The sequence below is a fragment of the Pristis pectinata genome, chromosome 11 (genome assembly GCF_009764475.1).
Source record: "Pristis pectinata isolate sPriPec2 chromosome 11, sPriPec2.1.pri, whole genome shotgun sequence".
Lineage (NCBI taxonomy): Eukaryota > Metazoa > Chordata > Chondrichthyes > Rhinopristiformes > Pristidae > Pristis > Pristis pectinata.
This window is the reverse complement of record NC_067415.1, coordinates 27,105,590-27,127,563: the sequence shown is the minus strand read 5'-3', so window position 1 is coordinate 27,127,563 and position 21,974 is coordinate 27,105,590. Positions and strand designations below refer to the sequence as shown.

Sequence of the window (21,974 nt, the reverse complement as noted above, 5' to 3'; positions counted from 1 at the left end):
GGTAAATGAGTAGTGTTTTAACTGATTACCAAATACATTGTGTGATGTGTTATAAAACATGAAATCAGTACAGATTTTTATTAATTAAAATACAATACTAAAATACCAATAATACAAAACTACCAGAAGTAAAATAAAAATAAAGCAATTGTAATTAAAATGATCAGACAAATTTATGGAATAATAAAAAAAAGTGGCAATAACATTTAAGTCTGTGAAGGACTGTGGAAGATGGTCTGATTGTTGTGGGATGGGCGGGAGACCATTGTGAGAAGTTGAATGATAACTTGGGAGGTGGTCCAATTAAACTGAATGGATCGAATTGTAGATGGTAGGAGATCCATTGGCTGTTGGACCACTCATTGGCGGATGGAGAAGATAGTAGTCTATAGGACTAGAAAATGGTGATTTGCATTCAGGAATGAGCAGGGAATCACATATTGACAAGTGGGTGCAGAGAGATTGTTTTAGGGCAGTGTAGCTAATTGTCTGATCAGCCAATGGTAAGCATTCTTGCCCCTCCTTCTCAGCAAAGAGAGTGACTAATGCTCTCACTGCACAGAATCAGCCCTTCTTACTTTTGTTCAGCCACTTGTTGTTAAAAATAGAATGTTACAGTCAGTGTCATTATGACATTATAAGTACTTTCCACAAATCAGCTGGTCACCTGCCCCTCATTCTGCCTATATTAAAACCAGAAGTGGGTAGCCTTGAGGCAAGTGTAGTTCCTGTTCCAGATTTTTTTTGCATTGTAACTTCTGTTATGGCCTCCATCAATCTTGATCTCTATCACTTGATACAGTATCTAGGTACAATTTTCCAAAGCCCAAGAGATGCAACTTCAAATATTTTTGGCTGAAAATTAGTTTAACCACCAACTGCAAGACTTGGCTAAGCCACATTAAGCACAACTGGGTCCTGTTCTCCCAGCTAATACTGATCATTATTCAAATATTGTCTAGTAATCCAAAGTTAACCCCTAATTTGTCTTCCTCACCACAGGCTGCCTTCTTAAACAGCAATCTAGTCTTCTCCATCGTTACCAGCAACAAGCATGTTTGGCACAAGGAACAAGTCTACCCATTCCACTACACAATTGCCTGCATTCTTTCCCTTGACCCTCTGCTGAACTAAAATCACATCTTTCTCTTGTTTCCATCCCATTTGCTGCAAATTCTCTTTGAGCTCATCTCGTTCATTCAACCCACCTCCAGTTCATTTAACCCTATAGTGATCAAACTATTGACTGCTAAAGAGAAAGATGGAGTATTTTATTATCTGGTGAGAGACTGAAAGGTCTTGGTATTCAGAAGGAGCTAAGTGTCATTTTACATGAATTGCTGAGAGTAAATGTCCAGGTTCAGCAAGCAAACAGGGAGGCAAAATGATGTTGGACTTTAATGCAAGAGTAGAGATATCCCATTTGAATTATATAGAGATCTGATGAAACCAAGGTTGTTGAATTCAGTATCAAGTCCAAATTCAATCACTTTCTCTGTCTGCATCAGAATTGCCTATTTCTGCTGAAAGTCATTAACCCATCACCACTGCTTATTCCCATGGCAACCCTGGCCTTGCTCATCCTCAAGCATTCCTTTTTCCCTATCTATCCCTTCCCCCACCTTCTCCGTAAGCTAACTTGTTTTTTTTACTTTTCCAGTTCTGCTGAAGGGTTTTTGATCTGAAATGTAAACACTATTTCTGCTTCCGCGGATGCTGCCTGACTTGCTGAGTATTTCCAGCACTTTCTACTTCAAATATCCAGTCTTTTTTTTATTTTCATAGAGTCATAGCAGCACGGAAACAGGCCCAATAGCCCAACTGGTCCATGCTGACCAAATGCCCATTCTATTTTCTTGTGATTGGCCCACATCCTTCTAAACCTTTCCTATCCATGTACCAACTATCTTTCATGTTAATTTACTATAATTATATAAGTCCTTGGTGAGAATAAAGCTGGAGTATTTTGTTCAGTTTTAGTCTCCTTCCTTAAAAAAGGATATTTTTGCTATAGAGAGGGAAAAATAAAGATTTACCAAAACTTTTTCTGCATGGTGGGTTTATTGTATCATTGATGACCCTTAAATTCTCAAGGAATTGGATGAATGAGAGAAGATATCATGGAAACAACCTTGGTAGGGTGAATGTCTGGAGAACGTTTGCCCTGGCTGAAGATTAGAACGAAGTACACAATCTCAGACTGAAGTGCAGGCCACATAGGATTGAGATGAGGAGAAATTCCTTTCCTCATAAGAATCTTTGGAATTCTCTCCCCCTGGAGCACTGTGTGGATTCAGTCATTGAATTCATTCAAAGCAAAGATTGATAGATTTCTGGACATTAAGGAAATGAAATTATATGGGGATAGTGCAGCAAAACAGAATTGAGGTAGATCAACCACAAGCTTGATAGGTGGCAGAGAAGGCTGAAAAGGCCTATTCCTGCTCTTAATTTTTGTGTTCTTACCCCTCAGGGTTGTGGAGGCTCAGTTGCTTAGTATATTCATGACAGGAAGCAGCATAATGGTGCAGTTAGTAGAGCCTCTATCTCACAGCTCCAGCAAACTAGGTTCAATTCTGACATCTGGTGCTGTCTGAGTGGAACTTACACTTCTCCCTTTGACTGTGTGGGTTTTCGTCTGTGTGGTCTGCTTCTTCCCACATCCCAAAAATGTGCAGGTTGGTAGGTTAAATGGCCACTGTAAACTGTCCATAGTGTAGGTGGATGGTAGAATCTGGTTGGAGTTAATGGGAATGTGAGAAGCATAAAATGAGATTAGTGTAGGATTTGAGTAAATGGGTACTTAATGGTCAGTATGAACTCAAAGGGCTGAGGGGCCTATGTCAACGATGTATGACTATATGGCTCTGTGACAGAGATCTGTAGATTTTTGTACATTAATGGAATCAAGAGATGTGTAAAACATCAGTCGTGATCTTATTGAACAACCAGGTAGACAAGAAGGCCTGATCGGTCTACTCCTGCTTCTATCACTTATGTTCTTACATCCAATTATTAGCTCCTCTGCTGCTGAAACCCTTATCTACATCGTTATTATCTCTGAACCACCCTTCTTTTCAGATGTTCTTTAAATGATACTTCTTCGACTAAGTCTTTGGATATCTGCACTGATAGATCTTTCTGTCACTCAGTAATATATTTTGTCAATTTTGTTTGATGGTCCTCCTGCTAAGCATCTTGGGATATTTCATTGCATTGGAGATGCTTGCTGCTGTTGTTAAAATTTAGCCCATTGTATCACTTTACAACTCCAATTATCAAATGCTCAACTGTGAAACATAAACTTACCAAATACCATTAAGTTGATCGTCTTGTTTGAATGCTTTGTAGAAGTACATGTATATGATCCACTGTCTTTCAAACTTACTGAATTAACAAACAGGAACTTATGCCTGTCAAATCCAGCTGTTCGAAATGCTTCACTATATTCCAGGACCTGTATCATTGTTAAAACAATAATAATAGTGCTGAACTTTATTGAGTAAAACATAACACATACTAAAGCAATAACCAATTTCAAGTCAATGTCATACCTTTGTTGTATTTCCTGCTTTTGTGTCAATAATCCAGTCTATCCTGAATTTGTAATTGACATATAAGGCTCTACACCTTATCAGAAATGGATCACCAACTTTGAGGTAAACATGCAGGACTGAACTTTCTTTGTCTGCTTTGATATTAAGATCTACAATTCAAAGGCAGAAAACAATATCAAATTTACTATAAGCCATGCAACTCAAACATTACATAACTGAATTAAGTACTACATACATAGTTCACCAACAGGCTTCCCCTCCCCTATCTGGTTCTGGTTTCATTTGCCATTCCCTCTCCCCTAATGGTTCCCATTATCACCTCCTTTACTTAATCGAGTCCAGCACAGGTAGCCCTTTGTGTTTCTGCTTATCCTCCTCCAGCTGCTGTCTCCAACCTTCACCCTCCCCTCTCCCACTTTGCTCAACCTGTCTTTCATTTTTTTTGTCTCTTTGTCAGCTGCCATCCATCATCCACCTGCCACTGTCTCCCAGCTCCACCCACCGCTGCCCTCCCCTCCCTTATCTGGAGTAACCTGCCTGTCACCTTTCATCCGTCCTCAGTCTACCAATCACCTCAGGCCCCTGTCTCACCACTCTCCCTCTCCTCTTTATATTGGCCATCTCCCCTCTCAGTCCTGATGCAGAGTTTCAACCCGAAACATCAACAATTCCTTACCCCCCTTCCCCCAGATGCTGCTCAACCCACTGAGTTCCTCCAGCAGATTGTTTGTTGCTCCAGATTACAGCATCTGCGGTCATTTATGCCTCCACTGAATTACAATGATTTAGTTTCAGGTAGGAAAGTACATTTCTGTGACTAATGTTCAGATAGAAATATATGGATTGAAACTGATAAACTTTCCATGGATTAACATCCATGGAAAGAGATTATTTTGGCCATTAAATCTATGCTGGCTCACAGAGCCATCTCATTCCCTACTAATTGCACCTGAGATCTATTCTCCCCATATCCCCATCAATACCCTCCACATTTTACCACTTACATGCATACTAAGGGCAATTTACCATGACCAATTAACTTACCAAAGTCAAAGTCGAGTTTATTGTCATATACACAAGTACATGTATTCATAGGTGCAATGAAAAACTTACTTGCAGCAGCATCACAGGCACATAGCATCATATAAGCAGCATTCACAAGAAAACTTATACATAAATTATTCCCAATTTTTACAAGAAAGAACACAATTAGAACAAAAAAAAGTTCATTTTAGTGCGTAGTGATCTAATTCATCAGAATGGCTTAAAAGCATGTTATTTACTGCAGTTGTTTCCATTGCAGGTCAGATCTCGAGTATGAAACTATGTTGCTGTTAGCTGCCAGCAAAGTGTTGCCTCTCTCCGGTACCATCTTGAACCAATCTGCACATCTTTATGATGTGCAAGGAGCATCCAGGAGAAACCTGCGAGGTCACAGGCAGAATGTACAAACTCCATACAAGCAGCACTGGAGGTTAGGATTGAACCAAGGTTGCTACAGCTGTGAGGCAGCAGCTCTACCAGCTGCACCATGGTGTACTGCCCCTTTTCAAGTATTGTTGGTGTGTCAGTCAGTGTTTTGAAAGTTAACTGGTTGGTTACTTTGTACTAGTATGAAATTGTTCAAACAGTTGCTGTAACTGTGATGGGAATAGCTGTTCAGTAAAGGAGGAATATGCTTGTCCTCTCACGGAGAGCAGGAGGGTAACCTCCAGGAGGGAAAGCAGCGTTGCCTTAAGAGACAGAAGTGGGGGCAGTCTCAGAAAAGAGAAGCGGATGCAAAAAGGGAAGTGATTATGATTTTAGAGAGGGAAGTGGTTGGAAAGTAGTAGATGGTACAAGGAAAAGATATATATATATAAAATGATCAGGGTTCAGATTACTAGCACTTGGAAATATCAATTTAAAATTATCTTTTGCAAGATTCTGATAAGATTATAAATTACATATCATGTTATATTTTTCGTAAAATATGGTAATCATCTTTTATGACCAGAAGAAACTGTTCAGAAATAAAGACCATTGGTTAAAAATTTGACCATGTTTAGTATTGATAAATGCAAGCTTTTTGAATCAATCACCACATTCTGAATATCAGTAATAGGTGTACAGACTGCAAAATTTTTATAATCACCAGCCTCACAGGGACTTTCTGTTGAGCAGTCAGAATGCAACCTATTTGACGCAATAGTCCTTTTCATCAGATTTTGATGCACAACTTGATATAATTTGAAAATTTTGCTCCGTGTTTCAGCAGAAAAGACACTGATATTTGAAATGAGTTTGTGGTGGCCAAGAAAAGCAGCCACCTTGAACAACCTCACTGCCCAGTCTCTAGACCTGTTAACTCAGTTAGGCTCAGGGCATTGGATATTCCCAACGGTGGAGCTGGCAACTTACTCAGGGGTAATAGTCTGAAGTCTGTAACTTCTGTACTGAATGACAATGAGGCCAAACCCTCAAAATAAACCAGGACCCCTGCTAGCAGAATTGAAATGCTATGCCTCTGCATCATTAGCCAGAGTATGTGTACTTAATTAAAGTTTTCCAAGTTACAATAATCTCCAATTTGAATATATTAATTTGATTGACAAGATTTGTTGAAATGTGAGCACTGAATTTCTGTTTAAATATGTCAGGGAATTACACAGTGCTATTTAGCTATGATAAAGACATACTTGAAACATTAGCCTGTCTACTTTTGCTGATAGTAAATCTGCTGTGATTGTCCAGCATTTTTCTGTTGCTATCACTCTGGGCTCATAATGCCAGGTTAACCAAATAAATAATGAGTAGTTCATAGACAGTCAACTGTTAGATGTTGAAATACAAAAGTGAGATTCTTGCTTTATTAATAAAGCAGCATTCATACACTGGAATTCTAAAGCACAGCTGTGTAACCAATTACTATTGACAGTCATTGACAGTTTGTTAACATTATTATTCAGTAGCATTGTTCAATAATCATAATCGCTCTGCAATTTTTCTTCTAATTTTTCCATCTCAAAGTAACAACGTGAATTAATCTTTAAAACTTAACTTGATGTAATTTTGTAACTTTTTTATTACAGAACTAAGATACATGTCAGAAGTTTAATAAAGTATCTGTGAAATGTGCACTTCCTCTACTTTATGGCTGACATTTTATACTTTGGCAGAATAATTTGGCAACTTTGCAGGGCCAAAGTTCATACTGGGAGCCTATGCAACCACTGCTGAATTTCCAGGGTTGTGATAATTGAAGCATGTAAGATAATATTGCAACAGGATTCCTATTTGTTTCTAACCTACCATTTATTGTAATATTCCCTTGTTTTGCTTCTCCTCCCCAAATGCATTACCTTACATTTCTCTGATTGAATTATGGAAATAGGAAAGGTTTGGGAGTATATAAATACAATGATGAGAATTTTAAATTTGAGGCAATGAGACACCAGTGCACAAAAATTAAAATTTGAAAATTTTTTGGAGGTGGATATTAAACATATGCATCCTTAATGATTATTCAAGGGTTAGGGTCTCAGTCCCTGCCAAATCCTACTGTGCGAGCTCCTGCTGACCTACTACCTTGATCTCGTGATGTGGGAAGAAGATCTACAAAAGAGCTCAACCCCGATTCCATACCTAACCACCAGAGTTTAAAATGTCAGAATATATGGGATGGAATTTCAAGTAATTGAGTTCTATCCTAAATTCCAAGTTCACTCCTGTCAGCAATTGTTTTTTTGGCATTTCCAGTCCCAAGGATTTTAGGCACATGAACATGCTGAACATAAGATAAAACACCAAAAAGAAAGAGACAGTTATTTTCATTGCAAGTTCTTTAAAATATTATGTCTTCATCTGAATGGTTCTTAGAATTATCAAACAGAATCCATTCTTCAACATCTGTTACTGATGTGGGCTATTGTTTATAATTATAATTACCTAGTGTGTGAAGACTCGAACACTCTGATCCCTGGATATTACTTGCACAACAACATTCATTACCATGATTGAATTTCTTTATAGAAACCTCATTCCTAAGTCTTGTCACTCCAAATGATCCGGTGGATTCAATACGTTTATCATTGTCCATACGTGAAGAACTGTAAATTCAAAATATATTGTTAATGCAGAGAACTGCCAAATACTTCCAGGGTTTATGAGAGCATTGTATTATACCAAATTGACCAATTATGGAACTATGTTACAGCATTTTATCTTATTAAATTTTTCTAATAAGTGAAATTTATTGAACAGTTGAGACTCTTAAATCACTTTGTCACCCACCCATAGAAGTAGCTTTTATGTCTTTTTGAAGTGTTTCTGTCTGACTCTTACAGCCAACGTGAATGGTTTCTGTAGGGATCAGTCCACCAAGTTATCCTCAGTAACTCTGGTGGAAGAGCAAAGAAACTTCAGAAAATGACCATGGGAGATAATTTCTGAAGGAATTCTCTCCATTGTGAGTTGTAATGTAAGCAGAAGGGCTGTTGAAATCCTGGACAAAGCAGCAACTGTAATGCCATGGCAGGAGAGTAGGAAAACATGTTGGAATTTTACCTTCCTAATATTTGGCTAAACCAAGCTGAAAAGCTGTATGAACATATTGTGGTATATATGAGTGGTAACTGTTCCCTTTGTGCACTCTGATCTGCTTGAAATTTACTATATTTAAATGTTTAATAAAATACAAGTTTCATAAACAAAAGTTCCTGCAAAAGACTTAGGGCACAATTGGATTAGTGTACTCCACAGCCGAACCACAAAGTGGGAAGGTGTGTGCTTGCACCATAATTTTGTCACGTAAACTACCTGGTCCTTATTTAGTTATTAGGAAATGCTACATGGTGAATTGCACATTTTATCCCAACTCAATCTCTTCTTATATCACCATTCTTTTTCTTGAAACACAAGTAAATAGAGGCCTGGTACCTTTTAAGTTGAGAAATAATGCATATCACAAAGTGATCAATTGGAGATGGCAAGAGCTAAACACGAAGGAGAAGCATACCTTGTACAATTACGTCTCCAAGTAAGCTCAGGGACAAAGTAATTTTCTGTTGTGCAATCCAATATAGTATTGCCTTCCACTTCTTTCATAGTCAACTTTGGCTTCCTGGGTTTTGCTGTCAAATTAGATTACAGGACTTTAGAAACATTTAAAACTATACTACTCAAACTAATGAAGGATGTTTCTCCTGTTACCTCTAATGATAGTTTACTCAAATTATCGAACTCTTAGTTCCCAAATAAATGATTGTGAAACAGAAGTGTTGGCTTCTCAAAAACTTCAATGTATCCTTCAAAATTAGATGAGTTATTATAAATGCAATTTATAAATATTAATACAGTTATAGAGCAATTAAGAACAAGCATTTTTAACATTGCAAATTGTTGCAAAAATTTACACCAATATACAAGTATACAAGTATATTACAAGTATATACAATTTACAAGTATACTTAATAGCACTGTTGACAAGATTCACACAGGAAACAAATAAAACAGAGGAACCATAAGAACAGCCGCAACCCACTTAGCTCCTTGAGCCTTTTCTGCCATTTAATGAGGTCAAAGCTGATCTGTGATCTAATTTCATATACAAGCTTTTCCCCATATTCATCATTTCCATATTTAAAATAAACACCTCACCTGTATCATTTGACATGTGGACAATAGCAGTAACCCTCTCACATAGAAGTAACTTTATTGCTGAAGGACGGGTTAAAAATTCTGGACAATGCCCCTAGTTATACATTCCCAAACCTACTAGTATAGATGGGTAGTTGATGATTGACATGGACTTCATATTTCTGTGCTGTATGACTCTATGACTCTATCACGTTAACATAAAACATAGAACATAGAACAAGACAGCACAGAAACAGGCCCCTTGGCCCACAATGTCTATGCCAACCATTATGCAAACCAAAAATATCCCATCTGCCTGCATGTGGTCCATATCCCTCTATTCCCTGCCAATACTTCTCAGGCATTGCTGTCATATCTGCCTCCACACTTCCCCTGGCAGTGTGTTCCAGGCACCTACCACTCTCTGTGTAAAAACCTTGCCACGTTACTCTCCTTTGAACTATCCCCTTCTCACCTTAAAGCTATGCCCTCCAGTATTTGACATTTCCACCCTTGAAAACAAACTCAGACTATCCGTGCCTGTCATTATTTTATATACTTCTATCAGGTCACACCTCAGTCTCCAACACTCCAAAGAAAACAATCCAAGTCTGTCTAACCTCTCCTTAAAGGTAATACTCTCTAATCCAAGCAAATTGTTGGTGAACCTCTTCTGTACCCCTCCAAAACCTCCACATCCTTCCTGTAATATGGTGACCAGAACTGCACACAATACTCCAAATGTGGCTTAACCAAATTTTTAGACAGCTGCAACATGACTTCCTGGCTTTTATACTCAACACCCTGACCAATGAAGGCAAGTATGCTGTATGCTTTCTTTACCAACCTTTTTACCTGTGTTGCTGTTTTCAGGGAGCTATGGATTTGCACCACAAGATCCCTCTGTACATCAATGCTCTTAAGTATCCTGCCATTCACTGTTTACTTTCCTCTTGCATTTGACCTCCCAAAGTGCAACACCTCACACTTGCCCAAACTAAACTCCATCTGCCATTTCTCTGCTCATATTTCCAGCTGGTCTATATCCTGCTGAATCCTTTGATAACCTTCCTCACTCCACCAACTCCACCAATTTTTGTGTTGTCTGCAAACTTACTAATCATCCCACCTACATTATTATCCAAATCATTTATATAACAAAGGTCTCAGCACTCATCCCTGCGGAATAATACTTGTCACAGACCTCCAGTAAGAATAACGCCCCTCCACCACTACCCTCTGACTTCTATGGCCAAGCCAATTTTGAAACCAATCTACCGTCTCCATGGCTCCCATGCACCTTAATTTTCTGGATCAGCCTACCATGAGGGACCTTATCAAAAGCTTTACTCACAGAAATACTTTTTCTCTATCTTTCCTACCAGTTCCCCTTAATATCTTGCACACCTTAATTGTCCGTCTTTAAACCCCTAAATTCCAGGGAAAACCATAATTCATGTAAGCTTTCCTAAAAATGTAATAACTAGACGTTAAATAACATTTAACGTTAAATGTAATGCTATGAAAATGACAGTGAAGAAGGTTATCAAAAATTGGGGGGGGGGGGGGGCTTAATTAGTTAGGTAAGTGGGCCTAGGAATGGTAAATGGCATTCAATTCAGATAAGTGCGAGGTTTTGTATTTTGGGTAATCAGACCAGGGTAGGACTTTCACAGTGAACAGTAGGGCCCTGGGAAGTGTTGTAGAACAGAGAGACCTAAGAGTACAAGTACATAGTTCCCTAAAAGTGTTGTCACAGGTAGACAGGGTGGCGAAGAAGGCATTTGACATGCTGGCCTTCATCAGCCAGGGCATTGAGTATAGGAGTCGGGATGTTATGTTGCATTTGTACAAGACATTGGTGAGGTCACACCTAGAGTATTGTGAACAGTTTTGGTTACCCTGTTATAGGAAATACATCATTGAGCTGGAAAGAGTGCAAAGAAGATTTATGAGAATGTTGCTAGGACTTGAGGGTCTGAGTTATAGGGAAAGGTTGGGCAGGCTAGGACTTTATATAGACTACCTCTCTATAAAATCATAAGGGGAATAAATAGGGTGAATGTGCACAGTCTTTTTTCCCACGAAAGGGAATCAAAAACTGGAGGCCATAGGTTTAAGGTGAGAGGGGAAAGATTTAAAAGAGACCTGAGGGGCAACTTCTTCGTATAGGTGCAAGTATGGCACAAGTTGCCAGAGGAAGTGGTTGAGGCAGGTACAGTAACAACACTTAAAAGAAATTTGGACAGCTACATGGATAGGAAACATTTAGAGGGATATGGGCCAAACATGGGCAAATGGGAAAAAAATTAGATAGGCATCTTGGTCAGCATGGACCAGTTTACTGGCTGTATTACTCTCTGTCTCTATGAATCTATTGGAAATGCTCACCAGGCCTTTGACCCTACATTAATTCTCAATTATGAAAACAATATTTCAAATTTCTATGAACCTCTGCATCTAGAAGTAACTTCACTCCCATGAAAACCATTAGAGTTCAGCTCTCATATTGGTAAATCCATGCTCCTTTATTTCAATACCAATACAGTACAATGCTCAGAACTGCTTACATTGCTTCTGATGTGATCTGTCAAGAACTTCATGTAACTACAGCATAATCACTCTTCTATTTCTGTCCTCTGAATATATTTATGTACATGGGCCCACATTATCAGCTTTGATATTGTTTCTTGCTTTTCACATTTTAGAAAGTACTTTACTTTTTAGATTCAGAGTGAATGGCTTCATTTGCTAAGACAGCTTTGTCTACTTATTCATCCTTTGCTGGGGCAGGCACGCTAGTGTAGCAGTTAGCATAAAGCTATTACAGCGCCAGCGACCCAGGTTCAATTCCAGCCACTGTCTGTAAGGAGTTTGTATGTTCTCCCCATGTCTGCATGGGTTTCCTCCGGGTGCTCCGGTTTCCTCTCACATTCCAAAGACGTACGGGTTAGGAAGTTGTGGGCATGCTATGTTGGCACCGGAAGTGTGGCGACACTTGCGGGCTGCCGCCAGAACATTCTACACAAAAGGTGCATTTCACTGTGTGTTTCGATGTACATGTGACTAATAAAGATATCTTTTCTTATCTTATCTTAAATTGGGAATTATAGTTAATTCAGAGGTCTACAACAAGATACAGGAAATATTAATACTCTTGTAAAATGGGCAGTGGAAAATAAGTTTGAGGAGGTACATTTTGCTGGGAAGAATAAAGAGGTCAAATACTCCTCAGAAAGTAAGTGTCTGCATCGGGTAAAATAATCAGGGGATCTGCCAGTACATATATAACTAACACTGCTTGTCATTCCCATCCTTCTTGAAGAAAGCAGGGAAATAATTTTAAGATTGTTTTAAGTAGTATATCAGGAAAGATTGGACAGGCAACATCTCTGTTCTCTAGAAAGGAGAATGCTGAATGATTACCTGATTAAAGTATTTAAGTTGATGAAAAGGTTTTGTAAGATAGATGTGAGATATTTCAACTTGTGAGGAAGACCAGAATTAAAGTAGTTAAATATCAAACAGTCAATAAAAAAATCTTATAGGAAATACAAAACAAAACTTTCTTAATCAGAAAGTGGGAAGAATCTGGAACTTGCTGGATCTGAGGCAAAGAGCAAAACATGTTTACACTGTACACATTGAGTTTCTAGATATTGGATGTCTATAGTACATTAACCCAATGCTATCCTTTTGTTTTCTTCCCCTTCCATGATCTTTCCCCTTAAAGTGCAATTTATTCCTCTGTTGGAAGAAACTGCTGTGACTTGGTCTACTCAGCCCATTTACATTTTACCATATAAAGTAGTTATCTTTGACTCAGAGCATCCTGTCACACCAGCTATGGAGTTGTGTATGATGTTTGTTAGAAACCTACATGAACATAAAACTGTCTGGAGACATAGATTAAAATGAATTTAAACAATAGGTTAACAATTAAAGCATTAAATTCAAAACCAATTTAATCATCATTTAAGGGCTTTTTTCTATTCTTCCCCATGCTAATAGTTCTTAATATACGACCTTATTTTATAAAATATAATTGTACTATAATCTGATATTAAACTGCATTAAGAATGAAAGAACCTACATCCAGAAGAACCCCTTCAGATAAAGTTAATTAAAGCTAATGATTGAGAAGTGCATCAGCCAATATGCCACAGCACAAACCAAATTGTAAAATGACCAGTGAATCTGCTTTTGATTGTCATGGTTGATGTATAGGTGTAATCCTGTCCTTGTTTAAAGTGTGACATAGTGGGGATTAAAAATGATAACATCAGATAATGAGCACAGAGATCATGATGGGTGATTAATCTGCGTTCATTCATTGTAAAGCAGGCATAGTACCAAATTCAAGTTGTATGTTCATTTGAATGATTGTAACTGCCAGTACTAATTGCGGTGTTCATTAGCCATACATTTCAGCTGGACACCAATTCCTTGAGCAACCAGCAATCACTAAAACTAGCCTGCAATGCATTAAACTAGAATGTAGCAATGGGGGAACTATTTTGACTGGAGTATGAGCTGGCAGATATTCTGTAACTGGACCTGCACTAAAAACTAAAGAATAGTTAATGGATACTTGTTGTGTGGCAGGACAGAGCTGATTCCAGGAATTGTAGACATTGAACTTGAGGCTTTGGTGATTGAGGTGGAAAGAAGTTCAGATACTCTGCATTCATAAGGGCCAGGAATCCAGACCTACGGACCTGGATTAGGTGCTGCAAGATGTTGAATAACCTCACATTTGTGGTTAAAATGAGTGAAAACATCCTCTTGTCAAACACACCACTGGCCACAGACACTCTTCAAATCATTACAACACTTCAGCTGTCATTTAACAACAATAACTATCAATCAGGATTCATAACTAAATGCATATGCTCCATACCATCCTCACTCACTTAAAACTGCTTCAATACTCAAGGCAAACCCTTCCACTTGCACACACTGCTAGCTATTCAACCTACACTACTGTATCACCCAAACACATTACACAACTTTCACAAGCATACTTCTGTCGCTTTTGCAAGACATAGTGATGAATAAATGAGTGCCTCACCAACAAACAGAAGAGGGAGAAGTATGCAAACATGCCCACATACTCTTATGGAGAAGGCAGTGCTGACCAGAACTAGGAAAGCCATTAGTGGAACCATGACCACTGTAAACTTGAAAACATTGAAGATGATAGTCTAACCTAATCTTAATCCTCTTTCTCACATCCCATTTCTCCTTCAACCACAACCTCTTTTTATTTCCAACCTGCAGAGGGTGTGAACAAGGACCTCTCAATTTCCCTTCCTCCTTTTCACTCCCGTCTCCAAGTCACAATCTTATCCTAGTGTCATTTTCATTTTATATCATCAAGAATTGAAACTTGGCCAGGGAGTGACGGAAGATCAGGAAGGCAGTGAAAATGAAGACAGTGATCAGGAAGAAGTAGAGTCACCCAATTTCACATGCAGCCACTTGTCACTTAATGAGGCAGATCTGCACATGATTAGTTCCAACTAAGGAGAGGGAGAGGGAAAGAGGGAGAGAGAGGGGGAGAGGGAGAGAGAGGGGGAGAGGGAGAGAGAGAGAGAGAGATCAAAGTAAGTGAGATTCCAAATATGTCTCTCTGAACAAGACTGAGATGAGAACTTTGATGGTAAACTTGACAGGTATGTATAATCAAATTGGTGCAATGCTGTCTGAAAACATACATTCCCTATCAAGGGCCATTGTAGATTCTGCACCATCTTGGAATTGAGCTTTGAGCAGAGGTTTGAGACCAAAATTTTCAGCATGAATGTGACGGTCAACTCTGTTTGCACACCTGTAACCCAATTACAGTGCTACATCTTAAGGCCTCATAGCCCCCATTGCAGCACAACTGCAGGCACCAGTATCTGAATTCTGCAGCACCAGCTCAGACTGTTGCCATCTTTGCTATAAACTAAGAGGACTTTGAAAGTGTCTCAGCAATCGAGCAACAAGTCCCCCATAGGTTATCAGAATTATTAAGGTGCTGCCTGGGTGAGCTGTGGTGATTTTTTTTTGCACAGCACAAATCTTCTGACTTCTCTGTGGAATGCAGCATTTGTCCTCACACTCCTGCTACAGTGTCAGTGCTTTTGCTTGTGCCTGCTTGCTGGCCAGCACAGTGCCGCTGGCCATTCCAGGATGCTGCACTCCATAGCCTGGCTATAGAAATTAAGATGGTTGCCTTCACTTTTGAGAGTCAACAGCCATCTATAAGGTGTGTTGCAGTGAGTGTGAAAGTCAAAGAATCAGAGAAGAGAGTCCCAGACTAAATCTACAGGGTGATGTTTGCATGCAATTTGGCATAACTTATTTTGTGTTGCACTTTATTTTGGCATTACTGTCAAGCAGATATTGTGATGGTCAGGGATTATTGGTAAGTGGTGAATTGGGGCTGTGGTTACCTGTTTAGTACTCAGATGAGTTCTCTGCAGGAAGTACCACTCTACGTTGCCCTTTGTCTTTCTCCAGTACCTTCCCTTCTTCTTCCTTTCCCAGTTGCTCACTGTATAGCTGGTGGTTGTGCCTTTGTGTGGGTAACATTGCATACCACACAGCTGTCCACCATTAATCTTGTTGCCTGCTCTGTCAAATACAGCAGGGTTTCTTGGTCCAGGCAATGCTGACATATGTACAGGTTGCACAACAAACACAGCCATTTCATCTGTGCACTGCCCTTGACAAACAATAGTTAGCTGGCAGCTAAACATCCAAGGATACACATCCTATCGAAAGACAGGCAGGTGGGCAGAGGGGGTGGGGTGGCTCTGTTGGTAAAAAATGAAATCAAATCCTTAGAAAGAAGTGACATGGGATCAGAAGATGTAGAATCCTTGTGGGTAGAGTTAAGAAACTGCAACGGTAAAAAGACCCTGTTGAGAGTTATATGCAGGCCTCCAAATGGTAGCCGAGATGTGGGGTACAAATTACAACAGGAGATAGAAAAGGCATGTAAAAAGGGCAATGTTAAGGTGGTCATGGGGGATTTCAATATGCAGGTAGATTGGGGAAAATCAGGCTGGTACTGGATTCCAAAAGAAGGAATTTGTAGAATACCTAAGAGATAGCTTTTTAGAGCAGCTTGTGGTCGAGCCCACTACGAAAAAGGCAATTCTGGATTTGGTGTTGTGCAATGAACCAGACTTGATTAGGGAGCTTAAGGTAAAGGAACCCTTAGGAGGCAGTGATCATAATATGATAGAATTCACCCTGCAACTTGAGAGGGAGAAGCTAAAATCAGATGTATTGGTATTATAATTGAGTAAAAGTAGCTACAGTGGCATGAGAGAGGAACTGGCCAAAGGTGATTGTAAGGGGTCCCTAGCAGGGATGATGGTACAGCAGCAATGGCAGCAGTTTCTGGGAGTAATTCAGAACATGCAGGATCAGTTCATCCCAAAGAAGAAGCAGCATTCTAAAGGGAGGATGAGGCAACCATGGCTGACATGGGAAGTCAAAGGCAGCATAAAAGCAAAAGAGAAGGCATACAATATTGGAAAAATTAGTGGGAAGCTAGAGGATCTGGAAGCTTTTAAAAACCAACAGAAGGCAACTAAAAAAGCAATAAGGGGCGAAAAGATGAAATATGAAGGTAAGCTAGCTAATGATATAAAAGAGGATACCAAAAGTTTTTTTCAGATATATAAAGAGTAAAAGAGAGGCAAGAGTGGACATCGGACCTCTGGAAAATGATGCTGGAGAGATAGTAATGGGGAACAAAGAAATGGTGGATGAACTGAATAAGTATTTTGCGTCAGTCTTCACTGTGGAAGAGACCAGCAACATGCCAGAAATTTGAGAGAGTCAGGGGGCAGAAGTGAGTGTAGTCACTATTACTAAGGAGAAGGTGCTTGGGAAGCTGAAAGGTCTGAAGGTGGATAAGTCGTGTGGACTGGATGGACTACACCGCAGGGTTCTGAAAGAGGTAGCTGAAGAGATTGTGGAGACATTAGTAGTGACCTTTCAAGAATCACTAGATTCAGGAATGGTTCCGGAAAGTTGCAAATGTCACTCCACTCTTTAAGAAGGGAGAGAGGCAAAAGACAGGAAATTATAGGCCAGTTAGCCTGACTTCAGTGGTTGGTAAGATGTTAGAGTCCATTATTAAGGATGTGGTTTCAGGGTACTTGGAAGCACATGATAAAATAGGCTGAAGTCAGCATGGTTTCCTTAAAAGGAAATCTTGCCTGACAAATCCGTTGGAATTCTTTGAGGAAGTTACAGGCAGGATAGACAAAGGAGAGTCAGTGGATGTTGTTTACTTGGATTTTCAGAAGGCCTTTGACAAGGTGCCACACATAAGGCTGCCAAACAAGATAGGAGCCCATGGTATTACAGGAAATATACTAGCATGGATAGTAGATTGGCTGACTGGCAGAGGGCAAAGAGTGGGAATAAAGGGGGCCTTTTCTGGTTGGCTGGCGGTGACCAGTGGTGTTCTGCAGCGGTCAGTGCTGAGTCCGCTACTTTTCATGTTACATGTTAATAATCTGAATGACAGAATTGATGGCTTTGTGGCCAAGTTTGTGGATGATACAAAGATAGGTGGAGGGGCAAGTAGTGTTGAGGAAGCAGGGAGTCTGCAGAAGGACTTGGACAGGTTGGGAGAATGGGCAAAGAAGTGGCAGATGAAATACAGTGTAGGGAAGTGTATGGTCATGCACTTTGGTAGAAGGAATAAAGGCACAGACTATTTTCTAAACGGGGAGTGAATTCAGAAATCAGAGGTGCAAAGGGACTTGGGAGTTCTAGTGCAGGATTCCCTAAAGGTTAACTTTAAGGTTGAGTTGGTAGTAAGGAAGGTAAATGCAATGTTAGCATTCATTTCTAGAGAATTAGAATATAAAAGCAAGGATGTAATGCTGAGGCTTTATAAGATGTTGGTCAGACCATATTTGGAGTATTGTGAGCAGTTTTGGGCCACATATCTGAGGAAGGATGTGCTGGCATTGGAGAGGGTCCAAAGGAGGTTTACAAGAATGATCCTGGGAATGAAAGGGTTAATGCACAAGGACCGTTTGATGGCTCTGGGCCAGCACTCGCTGGAGTTTAGAAGGACGAGGAGGGAGCTCGTTGAAACCTACTGAATATTGAAAGGCCTGGATAGAGTGGACGTGGAGAGGATGTTTCCAGTAGTGGGAGAGTCCAGGACCGGAGGGCACAGCCTCAGAACAGAAGGATGTCCCTTTAGAACAGAGATGAGGAGGAATTTCTTTAGCCAGAGGGTGGTGAATCTGTAGAATTCATTGCCACAGATGGCTGTTGAGGCCAAGTCATTGGATATATTTAAAGCGGAGGTTGATAGGTTCTTGATTAGTATGAGCATCAAAGGTTACAGGGAGAAGGCAGGAAAAGAGAGTTGAGAGGGAAAAACAAATCAGCAATGATCGAATGCCGGTGCAGACTCAATGGGCTGAAATGCCTCATTCTGCTCCTATATCTTATGGACATTGCTCAAATGCAGCTGATGCAGTTGACAATTGCAGAACGAAGGCATCATGACTGTTGCCTGCTGACCTGCATAGTTCACTGCCTACAGTCACACACTGACAGGAAGCTGAGGAAATGGAACCACTTTTGATTCCAGTTAAAGGGCTGGATTGATATGCATCAACCTCAAAGCAATGTACATGAAATCAACGGTGCCCTGCACCATGGAGAAGCCTGAAATCCTGTCAAAGCCATGCGCTCTGTCTACTTGATAGTAACTGAAGGAAAGAATGAAATAAAATGGAATAGAAAGTGTCAGTTGCCTTCCTTTTGCAATAGTTGAAGGTGATTCTATTGGTAGTGTCATTGGTAATGCAATACCTGCTCTGAGGTTGTTTCTTTTTGCTCCAGCACAGATTTCAGTAAGAACATTCTTATAGAAGTACAGACATCTCACACACATTGTTCCTCTCCAAAGTTTGGGTAAAATATTTGACCCCTGAACATCCTGAGTTGATACAACCTCCTAACTTTTTCCTTATCCCACTTCCCCTTCTAGCAGCTTGTCACACTCTGTGTGCCCCTTATTTGTGCTTGTAGTCATGCTGCATTTCAAGCAGAATGTTTAGTCTAATGGACTAATGTCTAATGTTTAGTCTAATGTCTTATGGACCATGCCTGAAAGCAATTTCTCCAAAAGCCTTATCTGCAAAAGCATCTTTCAGTACATGCCATACCATCCCTTGTAAACCTCTACAACTTGGGCACCAAACACCAGTAGCAGTGGAACAACAGAAAGAAGAAATCCACCAACAACAAACCTGTACCTGAATGATTATTCCCCAGGGTAAAATTGCTGAGAATTCCTTCCTTCTGTTGAATGTATATTCAGATGTTCCAGTTTAAAATAGCACGTGACCTGCAGTACTGAGCTCCAAAATAGCAGTTCTTCTGTCATGTCATATCGTGATTCTCTGATTATGCATATCACCAGCAAGCATTTGTATGCCTGAGCTAATGTCTTCATCAATATGGCATCTGCCATGACTCACATCACAGGTGCAGAGAGCTCTCATCATACCCAATGAAGATCCAACTTCATTCCCCATTATCTGCTTCTTGAACAATCATATCAAACCTCAATTCATGCCACATCCAAAGGCGAAACATCCAATAATGTAGCACTCTTTCGGTATCGAACTGAAGTGTTATCTTAGGTGAAGTGCTCAAACCCAGGAATGGGCCTTTAAGTCACAACTTTCTTACAACAAATATATTAATATATTTGTGATGCTTTCCCTTCTCTAATAGTCCAGGCAGTGAAAGCACTGTTTAAGAATGTTGCTAATCTTCTCAGTTACATTTCGAGTACTGAACAAAAATGTCACTTTAGGATTTGTGTTCAAATCCTAAGGTGGGACTTCAAGTTCACACCTTCTTATCACAGATATGTTAGTAACTTCCCTTCTCAATTGTACCCTAAAATTAGGGAAAAAAAATCAGAGAAGTTGAACACCATTGATCTGGGTCTGTGGATGAACAGTAGCCATTAGTTCTTCACACATTGGAAATTATATTTAATTATTTCATTACTTACTTACCTCTAACAACAATTGTAAAGCTAATTGTATAGTTTGTGCTTCCACTTCCAACTGTGAGGGTATATATACCAGCATGCCTTTCCCTGATTCGAGTAATTGTGAAACTCGTAACTTGCCTGTAAAGAAAAATAAGAATTAGATCAAATTATCAACTGGCAATGTAATCAGTGGATCTGTTCTTTGTTGTGAATTATTATTCCTGGATGTACTTCTCTTCTCTTCAGATAATAACGTGAAACCAGAGAATTAGTCAGTTCCCATTGAAAAACAATACAATGGTAAATATGGCCGAGCAAGTTAGCTTATCCTTTTAAATTCCAAAAGACAGGTGCAACAACTACATAGTGAATGAATATAAATAACCAAAACTGCGAACAGGACCACACATATTAAATGCTTTGATTTCAGAGAACTGTTTTATATGCTATTCCATTTTCTCAACAAACTTTATTCTTTTTGATCATAAAATCTACTTCCTGTCAAGTATTTGGTTTCTTTCAATGAACAAATGCAGCAAAGATTTAATATGCACTAACAATAGAGAAACCTGTCCTCTATAGATTACTGGAATCACTGAGAAACTGCCGAGTAGGAATGACAGTGGTTCTGTGGACACAAATTTGCCATTCCCTCTCAGGAATACTATTCATCTTGTTGTACCACACTGCCAACATCTCTCCTCTTGCAGATCCCCTAGGCAACCCAGGTTTCCCATTTCCCATGGTTAAATACTCCAGTCCATACTGAGGCTTTCTAAGTCCAATTCTAATCAGATTGTCTTCCAAAGCCATCAGTAGTATCTGCAACCTAAAGGCAGCAGTCTTTCATGAACCATATTGCAACTAATAGGATAGCACTGGCAGAACCTCTGGAATAGGCAAAGAATGAGGGCAAGCCTTACTGAATTGTACAAGAGTGATTAGTTAGTGTTGGTATGCTATTCTGCGCATTTTGCTGGAATTTTAATTTTGTGTTGGGTCTTATTTCAGCATATTGGCCAAGCAGATGTTGTGATATGTCCATGACAGAGGAAACAGAGCATGGGACTATTGGTGAATGGGGAATTGGGGTTGTGGTTGATGGAATTACACTTAGATGGTACCTTTGCAGACATACTGAACAGATAATCTGTATAGATGTTGTTTTTTCTCCTCCACTACTTTCTCCTCCTTCACCTGCTCATATCAGCAAAGTTGTATAGTACATCCCAATCAGTCTCAAGTCTCAGTACTTGTCCTGCTTAATACTGTGGGTTCCTATGGAGAAGTCCTAGAAATGGAAGTTTAATGTCAGCAGGCCAATGATCTGCTTCATCACAATTTTTTGCTTCAGCATGGCTTTCCATGTATGTATTCTCCCCACATTTGCATATGATATGCCTTGGGCTCATCAGTCACGTCATCATTGGATTGCCCTTATTAATCAATGGCTCAAGTGCAACTGGGACAGTACTTGAGTGCAGCACAAATGTATCATGATGACATTTATTTAAAGAAAAACAGAAATTTTAGAGCAACACACACAAAGAGTGGTGGAGGGACACAGCAGATCAGGCAGCATCTATGGAGACAAATAAACAGTTGACGTTTCAGGTCGAGATCCTTCATCAGGACTGTTTATTTCTCTCCATAGATGCTACCTGACCTACTGAGTTCCTCCAGCACTTCTTGTGTGTGTTGCTCCAGATTCCAGCATCTGCAGAATCTCTTGTGTCAGAAATTTTATAATCATAGAA

General features: G+C 39.7%; 1 protein-coding gene across 1 annotated transcript in view; it reads right to left on the bottom strand.

The window, feature by feature from the left end:
- The window catches only part of flt3 (fms related receptor tyrosine kinase 3), a 74,035-nt gene that overhangs the window by 33,092 nt on the left and 18,969 nt on the right, over nucleotides 1–21,974 (bottom strand). The window contains exons 5-9 of the mRNA XM_052026213.1: nucleotides 20,240–20,355; nucleotides 8,554–8,668; nucleotides 7,485–7,645; nucleotides 3,555–3,706; nucleotides 3,310–3,457 (exon numbers count right to left, since the gene is read on the bottom strand). Of these exons, the coding sequence (XP_051882173.1) occupies nucleotides 3,310–3,457; nucleotides 3,555–3,706; nucleotides 7,485–7,645; nucleotides 8,554–8,668; nucleotides 20,240–20,355 (692 nt within the window). The remainder of the gene's footprint in view (nucleotides 1–3,309; nucleotides 3,458–3,554; nucleotides 3,707–7,484; nucleotides 7,646–8,553; nucleotides 8,669–20,239; nucleotides 20,356–21,974) is intronic.